The sequence below is a fragment of the Stegodyphus dumicola genome, chromosome 8, assembly GCF_044657685.1.
Source record: "Stegodyphus dumicola isolate Sdum_Otavi_A_Nest chromosome 8, ASM4465768v1".
Classification (NCBI taxonomy): domain Eukaryota; kingdom Metazoa; phylum Arthropoda; class Arachnida; order Araneae; family Eresidae; genus Stegodyphus; species Stegodyphus dumicola.
In genome coordinates, this window is record NC_140775.1 from 147,066,173 (window position 1) to 147,076,455 (window position 10,283).

A 10,283-nucleotide genomic window follows, 5' to 3' on the forward strand; every position below is an offset into this window, starting at 1 on the left:
ATTTGGAAACAATTGAAAAAGGAGATTTCTTTCCAATCGCCGATGGTGTTTCAAGAAGAAGAAGAAGAGAACCCCCCGCCACCTTTACCCATCCCTTCCTTAGATGATAAGAGGAGCAGGACCAAACTGTCATGGCCCGAAACAAATCAACCCGGCACCGGAATGAAATTGAAGTCATCACGATTGAAGATGAGGAGGAAGAAAAAAAATTACCTCTTAAAAAACGGTCGACTTACCGGAACCTACCTGGCGTGCAAGATCCGCTTCAGAACCCCGCCACCTTTACCCATCCAAATTTCTTCTTCTTCCCCGATTTGTTCAGACAGGCAGCCTCTTTCGGACCCCTCAGAGACAGAACCTCTTCCAGTATCCTCTTCTTCTTCTCCAACCTGTCCCGACATCGTAGAGGTAGAATGTCAGACGGGTCCACAAGCTTGAACGAGTCCCGACATCGTAGAGGTAGAATGTCTGCCCGGTCCACAAGTTCCAACGGGTCCAGAAATCATGGAGGTAGAATCACAGCCGGGTCCACAAGTTCCAACGGGTCCAGAAATCATGGAGGCAGAATCACAGCCGGGTCCACAAGTTCTAACGGGTCCAGAAATCATGGAGGCAGAATCACAGCCGGGTTCACAAGTTCCAACGGGTCCAGAAGTCGTAGAGGTAGAATTTCAGCCGGGTCCACAAGTTCCAACGGGTCCAGAAATCATGGAGGCAGAATCGCAGCCGGGTCCAGACATCCTAGATCCCTCCACTCATCCCAAAGAGACTCCAAGTGTTTCAAGACAGCCTTGCGAGGATGAAGCCCTTCCCGTATGGAATGATTATATGGACTTACAAAATTTGATGGAACAGGAAGAAGAAGAAAATAATCATACGGATGGGTGGGGGTCAAAGACTGTTTAGATCAGTGAACCTCGAATGAAATTGAACTGTTATGGAATTGCATTTCTGAAATCACATCGGAAATGGGATAAAAACCAAAACAAAGAAACAATTTTTTTTCAACAAATTGGAGGAGGGTCATGATATCAATAAAAAAAAATATTATATAGAGTCCAATCTTGGTGGTTCACTTCAGTTTTCCAGCATGAGGTGCTCCACGTTTCCCGAAATATGGATCCCATTCCAAGAGAGATTGTGTAGAGCCTTCACTTCAGTTCTTTTTTTCTACCAAGAGGAGAGGGTCCCCAAAGGGCTACCCATGTCCAAAGAGAGGAAGTGTAGAGTGTTCATTTCAGTTTTTTTCCAAGTTTAGGGGAGGGAGGTCTCAAAATGGCACCCCCATTTTCAAAGAGAGATGGTGTAGAGCGTTCATTTCTGTTTTTTTCCAAAGTTAGGGAGTTTTCAAATGGCTACCCATTTCAGAGAGAGAGAGAGAGAGAGAGAAGGTGTAGAGCGTTCATTTCAGTTTTCCAAGGTTAGGATGGTGGTGGAGAATCCTCCAAAATGGCTACTCATCTCAAAGAGAGAGAGAGAAAAGGCGTAGAGCGTTCATTTCAGTTTTCCAACATTAGAAGGTCCCAAAATACCTTCTGAATTCAAAGAGAGATCGTGTAGAGCGTTCATTATCAGTTCTCCAAGATCAGAAGAGGAGGGTCCGCTTTTCCCAAAATGGCTTTCCGTATTCAGAGACAGCGGAGTGCAGACTTCAGTTTTCTTCCTCCCCAAGAATAGAGGGTCCCAAAATGGCTTCCCATTTCAAAGATAGAGGGAGAGGCGTTCATTTCCGTTCTCCAAGATAGGGTCATCTGCTTTTTCCCAAAATGGCTTCCCAATTCAAAGAGAGAGAGAGAGAGAAAGGGTGTGTAGAGCGGTCATGTTCATTCTCCAAGACGGGGTCGTCTGCTTTTTCTCAAAATGGCATCCCCATTCAAAAAGAGATCGTGATTATTTTTTTCCAGTTTTTTTCCAAGATGGGACGGGGAGAAGAAAACCTAGGATGGAATAACACGACACACAGAGAGAAAGAGAAAAAAACGCCATCTTGTCATTTTCTGATAGGGTACCGGTGTTCGAATACTTTTGTGACCGACTGTACAAACAAGAGATTCGGTTCAAGTTCATTTGGTGCAAGCTAAAGCGAGAGTTGCACCCAGCGGAAGGAAAAAGACAACAATAGCTCGATTGGAACTTCTTGGAGCTACAATATGTGCACGTTTAGCATCCAGCTTAATACCTGAATTTCAAGCTGATGATATTTGTTTTTGGACAGATTCGTCTACTGTGCTAGCTTGGATACAGAGAAATGAAGTATGGGACGTATTTGTTCACAACAGAATTAAGGAAATAAAGCAACTGACTTCTATTGAATCCTGGAGGCACGTACCAGGATCACTGAATACTGCTGATTTGCCCAGTAGAGGATGCTCTGCTTCTTATTTAATTAAATCCAGAAGGTGGGAAGGACCTAAATGGCTATATTTATCACCTGAAAAATGGCCAAAAGAAGATTTTAGTGCTGATGAAGAAGAAACAGCTCTTGAGAAAAAGAAAAGGATTATTTCGTTCTAATAAATCTTAATGCTAGTGAAATAGTTGCTACTAGATTTTCAAGTTATCGTAAGACAATCAGATTGGTAGCGCGGATGTGTCGTTTTGTTTACAACTGTAAACGTCAAAACAAGAAAAAGGATGAACTCTGAGTTAAATGAAGCAGAGAATATCTTGATTCGTTTAATAAAAAATGAGTCCTTTAATGGAATAGAAGATAAACGGATTTTAAGTCTTAATCCATTCATTGATTGTGGGATCATCAGAACTAAAACAGCAATATTTCAAAGAGAAGATACATGGCATACACTTTAGGCAGACAGTTCTGGAGGCTTCGCCTTCATCAGATAAACAGGATCTTTCTGAAGTACGGACGATTTGTCCTTGCAAAATGGGGCGTCTCTTAAGAGCGTGTGAACCGTTTAAATTTGCGTCGATTAAATTGTTCCAAATTAAGTGCTACATTTGTGGAAAGTAAAAACTGAGAATGAAAACCTAGTAATGCAGAGTTACAGTCCTTGTAGTACACATTATAATTTTACTGATGTCCATCTATTAAACTGCATCGAAAGTTATTTATGACTCCACCTACTTGAAATGTAGCACCTAATTTGGGACAAAACTTTGGACCTAATTGTAGCAACTAGTTTGGGAGGGAGCGAATATAAAATTTTGAGACTGCTAGTGTTGAATACCAAGTATTTCAATATCATTCACAGCATATTTTAAAAATAAAGCCATATTCCCTAAAACAAAAAGTCTTAGCTCTATTAATTACATATATGGATTAATAGAAGATATATGGATTAACGGATTCGACATGAATCTCTATTACTTCAAGTGTTACCACAAAACACTCAACCAGGTAGACATAAATTCATACACAGCATACTGATACATCACACTAATAACAATGAGATATGCGCTTTAAATTTTTGAAGCTAGTACAGACAGCATTCAAATGTTTCTGGATCAAAGATAACAAATACGATGTCTAAAAATTAATAAATTTCGTAAAAAAGCTAACGCAATTAACATCTCTTATAAAATATATATGTGAATTCATTCTTAAATTTTAATTGCATTAAATTCATATATATATATGTATATATATATGATAGGTTAAAATATCATTTATGCAGAAAACAGAGATTATCTCTAGTCTGATTAAAAAAATTATGATATTTTTATTTCAGAAAGACGAAAAAATATGAAGTTGAACACACACATTAAGAAGATTGTTTAAGCGCAAAAGCTGAGCGAAAGAAGCTTATCAAAAGAATTTTAAAGCTTTCAAATTTTACGTGATGATGGCTTTTGTTTAAGAAATTGAGTATTATGTATTTGTATTAAATCTGTATTACATGAAACTGATGGAAATGCTATCCGTCCTACAGTTATATGTTGCGAATAATCATTTAAATACAATCGTAAACATTTTTTCAAAAGGAAGAAAACTTTGCAGTATAGCACATAACAATATACCATCCTATGTTACTATTAGTTACAGCGGCACGTTTTAATAAAATACACTTTTTGTTAATAAAAGACTGAGAACCGGAATTTTATTCAGTCTGGCAGGCCTTGAGTTATAAGATGGCCTTGGTCATGTAAATAGATAATATTATTTACTATGTTTTGAAAGTCGCGATGCGTAATTTGCAATATAATAGATTATATTAATGTTTTTCTTATAAAATATAACTTTTCTCAATATCTGGGTAAAATGTATAAGTTTTCATTTCATTTCTCATTAACTGAATGTTTTTTTTTTCATCTTTCATTCCTTCTCTTTCTCGTTTTTGGTTTGGCGGCCACCTAACAGAAGTAAGTTTGGTTTATGTAATTACGTCAAAGCCAGGGGATTATTTGCCTACGGGGATGGATGCCTTCGTGGAGGACTTTCTAAGGAAAACTGCCTCGTATACATGTTACACATTTGAAAAACCACGAAAACAGCCTGTCTGTTCGCGGGATCAAATTCGGACTGAACTGCCAGTGTTTAGTAACTTTACCGCTCGGCAGCTTCTGAGTCTAACATAAATCTGAGGCTAACAGAGTGACCGTTGAGTCTAACAGAGTGACCGTTTTACTTAATACATAATCAGTCTCTTCCAATGAAAATTGCCTTTTTTGGCTGTAACTTTATTTATACATTCAGGAAAATGGGCACCAAAATTTTTCCCATTACCATGTAGCTAAACCGAAAACGAGAAAGAGAAGGAACGAGAGAGGGAAAAAAATAAATGAATGAAAAATGAAATGAAAATTTGTACATTTTTAACAGATATTGAGAAAAGTTTTATTTTATAAAAAAAAAAAATAATATAACATATTATGGTACTTTTCCGTTTTGCCGCCACAGACGGTAAAGTCGCATCGGTGCGACCGATGCCAAATGGAATATACTCGCTGGTAACCTTTTACTCCTCATTTTCAAAACAAGTCTCAGCCATTTCTTATCAGATTGATTGTTTCTGTCAATACTGCCATACGATTACATAGAATTTTTATCAGATAGTACAATTTTATGCCCTAAGGCTATTTGTGTAAGTCAATAAGAATGCAATCACACCACTCACCCGAAAGCGAAAATATAGAAAAAGCAAAGTCAATGGTTGAATTCATCAATTCTAATTGAGAATGCACTGGCGAAGTAAACCACTGCGGTTTTACATAATTTTTGAATAATCCTTTCGTACGAAATGAAGTATTCTTGCATTTAAACTTGTATTCCAAATTAAGAGTTAACTTGAAATTAATGTAGATAATTAGAGAGAATTATATTTTTGTAGCGTAGTTTGCGTGAGATGAGATCACTTGGGGTCACGTGATTGTTTCTGTCAATACTGTCTAACTGGAGAATCAGGATGTTGAACCATGAAAGCATACTAAATTCTTAAATTAATGTCTTTTTACAAATTTATTATCTTTATTTATTGGCTTTTTAGAAAATTTTAAACGATATTAAAATGTTTATACCTTCAAAATAAAAAATTCTTAGAACTAACATTTACTAAAACTTTTTATGTGTATGTTGTCGCCAATAAAGTCTGCTCGGCGAGATTTGCGCCGAAAATTACACATCGCGACTTTCAAAACATAGTACATATTATCTATTGACATGACTGGTTTAGTTAAATCTAGTTAAATCTAGCATCGACAGAAGGCACCACATTACGGTAACTTTTCACGATCTGACACGCTTTGCTCCGCCCTACTTGGATTGTGGCCACCTCCTTCTGCAGCTTTAGCTATGAATAAAACAAAACCTTAAAGAATAATTTACTTCTAAATTCAACATTAAGCACTAGTTTAGGGCTATAAACATTAACCTAAGTATTTTAAGCCAGAAGCGTTGTCAATAGAATGTTACAAAATTTTTATCTCAAGTATGGTGGCATGAACTGCAAATTATAGAGTACATAAAAAATTTATACCTTTGCTGGTTTTAAAAATTCACTTTTTTAAATTGTTTTTAATAACAAAATAAAATATATTTGCTAAATTAACCCTCACCGCCATATGTTTCTATAAAAAAGTATAATTCAAGAATAACAATAATTTTTATTGTATTTTTCATGACAGGAAAGGAAATTTCATTAGTGGGAGGAGCCAAACGATTTTTTAAGGGAAGGAATGTAACACGATGTGATGAGCAAAATAGTAATGTAACGTAAAGATATTAGAAATTTGAGTAAACGAAAAAAATTTTTAATGATGTGTAAGTTGATTAAATGAAGAAGCTTTACGGATAATTTTTGAAGATCCCAGATTAAAATGCAATTAAGTGACTGCCGTACTTAGCTAAAAAAATTCTTTTTCCTTTCAAAATTTAATTCACATTCCTTGACGAGAAATTTCAGCGCTTTTTCAATTTAGCCAATATACACCAAACAGCACGATACATATCAAACAATGCTAAATTAACACATTAATTAAAAGCACGTATGAGATCATCACGAATCGAAAACTGAATTTTACTGATAAGTGAAAAAAATAACTTAAATATTGAACTTATGGAGAAGTCGTGAAATTTTGTAATTGATTGTAAATTTAAATAATTATTAGGTACGCGTCAGCTAAACGTCACTGTCGGTTCAGTGTCCTGTTGACTAATAAATGTCTTGACAGTTAACTGTCCCGTAGCTAAATGCCCTGACGGCGAATTCTGTGTGTCGGCTAAATGTCCTGTCGGCTAAATGTCCTTGTCGGCTAAGTGTCTTGTCGGTTAAGTGTCCGTGTCGGCTAAATGTCCTGTCGACTAACTGGTGTCGATTAAGTAGCCCATCGGCTAAGTGGTTGTCGGCTAAGTGTCACGGACCCATAAGAAAGTTCTTTTTTGTCGAAAAGGGCAGTCATGCTTCGGAAGGTATCCGAATTTTTTGTGTGTATCTCATAGTTGCCTTCACATTTCTTTTTCGCCGTGAAATCGGTCATTTATTCCTTTCAAGCAGTTCACTGAAAAGATCTGTGTGAAAGGTCTCGCATTATCAGTCGTGACGTCACATCGTGACGTTTCGTGGCTTCATCTTCATTCCACGGGGATATATGGAGAAGGCTTATTCCATGCAAAGAATTGCTCCATGTACTCTAACCTCCTTGGTATTGAGAGTCGGTAAAATTTGACAGAATCTGATTTTCAACTTAAGAACGTGTATGCATATTCTTTGCTAATACGTATTCTTTGCTAAAGAGATACTTTTTTTATTTGTACTTACATGCATTGTTAATTATGTTCGATTCAGAATTTCGGATTTGGGTTTCAACCGCTCGTGAAAGATACAGTTTTGTCAAAAGTCTTTTAGAAAAGTCTGTTAATGATCCTGAGAATGAGCCGTATAAATCAAAATATGAAGCGAAGGACATTTTACTTAAGCTTGTATCCGATATTGAAAAATGGAAATCGCGCGAAAATTTACTGATACTGATAATCCATTGTCTTTTCAGATATGAATTAGGTGTAATATCTTTAGAAACTGAAGAGTTAAGTGCTGGTTGCGAATATTTAACAAGTAGCTGGGAAGATATCCAAAGTTTTGCAGGTAAGCCAGAGTGTTGTGTTTTAGCTTTAAGTATTTTGAATCAACTTGGTATTCTTTGGTGTGAAAGGGGTGAAAATGAGAAAGGTTGTACATATTTAGAAGAAGCAGAAAATATATACTACCAATATAAAGAAACAAATGAAATGATACCATACAGTTTAGATGATTTGTTTTCGATAGAGACTGAAACAGCTAGGAATTGGAGTACATTTGAAGATATATTTACCCATACATTATATTATTTAGCTCAAGCATATGAACATTTAAAGAAAAATGATAAAGCTGCTAAATATTGTCATATGACTTTAAGAAGGCAGAAAGAGAGTGGCAAATTTAAAGCAAACAGCTGGGCAATAAATTGTGCTACTTTATCTCAATACTACATTCAAGAAAAAAAGTATATAGAAGCCAGATACCTTTTGTCATGCTCTTCTAGTACCCTTTCAGCATATGAAAAAGAAGTTCAACAAGATGCTGAAAATGAAGATACTTTAGAGGAACTTCGTAGGAGTAAAGCTGAAATAGCATGGTGTTGGTTAAAATATTGTCTTAACTTGTTATTAGATCCTCCAAGTGCAAGTGAAACAGATAGCAAAGATGATATTATAACTGATGAAAACTTCATGCTATTTAGGGCTGAAGATGTCATCTGTATGGAAAGAGAAGTGTCTGCTTATATTAATTCATTTGTAGATGCTAGGCATGTTTTTCTCTTTGCTCAGAATCAAATACTGACTGTGAAATCTTATTATACATTAAACCATCATGCAAATAATCATGTGCAACTTGTGAGAGATCACAGCAAGTTATATAAAAGTCTTTCTACGTATGAATCTGATTTGGGTCGAAAATGTAAAATGCACAAAAGGTGTGTGGATTTACTTGAAGGTATGCTGTCAAAATTAAATCCGCAATACTATCTTGCAGTGTGCAGGCAATTAATGTTTGAACTTGGAGAAACATACTATGAAATGGTTGATTTAAAGCTGAAATTGTCTGAATCGACTACCGAAGGATTATCCATTAGAGTTGTGAAAAAAGTAAATTCCCTCATAATGCATAGTAGTAAGCATTTTGAAAATTTTGTTAATTTTGTAAAGAACAGAGATGGCACATTTCCTGAAGCATTTTCAGGTGATCTTGTAAGGCCTGTTTTAGTCGCACACTTTTACCTTGGTAATCTATATTCCAAGCTGATTGAACGTGATACTAATAAAAAACTCCATAATCTGTCAAAAAGTGAAGAATACTACAAATTCATCTTGGATTACATAGAGAAAAATCCATCTGATACCAGTAGTATTGAAGAAGAATTGTCAATTGTGAAGGAAATGCTGGAATTAATGCCTCAGAGAATTATGTATATCAGGGGATCGACCGTCTTTTAATTATTATATGGCTGTTAATCTCTGTGGTTTTGCTGTCACAATAATTTTCAAAGTCAGCATTAAAAACTGGTAATTAATATGTAAAGCTGAAATTTCATATTAGTATTTTGATGCACTTAAAAGCAATTTTAATCAATTTTTTAAAAATCATCTATTATTTTATAAATATATATTTATTTAAAACAGGAAATCTCTACCAATAAAAGTGTAATATATAAGTTGTATTAAATATAAACTTTTAATTTAAAAGTTTTGTGTGACCCCCCCCCCCCAAAAAAAAAAAAAATTGAAAAATGATATATATATCTTTGCTTCAACAAGGAAAGGAAGGTTGATGAGATTTAATTGCATTATTATTTTAATAAAATTATATTATTTTTATTTTCATGTGATTTATGAAAAGCTGGCAATGTTGGGTGAAACGCAGAATTGTCCACTTTTGGGCGCATTATGTTGGGCACCTTTTACAAGAGAAGGGGAATTGGATTTTTGACAAATTCCTTTGACTTTTAAGTGAAAAATGCATCGATGTGTACGTGGTCAAGTCAAGGGAATGCGCAATACCGAATTTGTGCAATTCTCTTCTGTCTTTTTTAAGTGAAAATAGGTCGATGTGTACATGGATAACAAGCGCAATTCTTAAAAATGCATCAAGCAATGGGTGATTCTGCGCTTTTTCCGCAATATCTTGCAATGTTTTATCAATCAAAAGTAAATAGATAAATTTTATTATTTGAGGATTCTGGGAGATTTATGTATACATATTTGATGTAATATCGAGCTAGTTTCTTGCTTCACCTAGTTGAAATTAAATTTATCATAGAGACATGTCTCAGATAGCTAATATGTTTTAAGTTGCATATCTAATATGTCTGCATAAAATTATTGAAAAAATAAAAGAACTGTATATCTGCAATGTCTTGCTTTCTACACATCTTCACTAATATATATTTTTAAATTGCATACTCAGGCAAAATTTTATTGCCGTTCACGATCCTAAGCTTTATGCAAATTAATTTCATTTGTATTAATTCATATTAATAATATGAAATAAATATTAATTATTTTAATTATCAAAGATATAAAGAACGAAAGTTAAAGATTCATGATAACTGGAAGGATTTTTTTTTTTTTTTTTTTTTTTTGTAATTTTTCATTAGCAACATCAACTTGGGAGGACGTTGTTGTCGAATCACAGAATGTTGCTAAATATAGTTACCAGTTAAAGTGAAAAGTCATTAAATCCAGCTTCAAAGATATTCACTGTTCAGCAGTGGTTGTTAAACAAGCTATTTGTTAAAGTATTTTAGCATCATCGGCTGATCTTTGGAATATGGTAACTGGTAGTTTGGCGACA

General features: G+C 35.0%; 1 protein-coding gene across 1 annotated transcript; it reads left to right on the forward strand.

The window, feature by feature from the left end:
• The first annotated feature begins 6,687 nt into the window (after positions 1–6,687).
• LOC146995994 (KIF-binding protein) lies at positions 6,688–9,842 on the forward strand. The gene has a single exon (XM_085822550.1). The coding sequence runs from the start codon at positions 7,229–7,231 to the stop codon at positions 8,924–8,926; it is 1,698 nt and encodes a 565-aa protein (XP_085678676.1). The 5' UTR covers positions 6,688–7,228; the 3' UTR covers positions 8,927–9,842.
• The last annotated feature ends 441 nt before the right edge of the window (positions 9,843–10,283 follow it).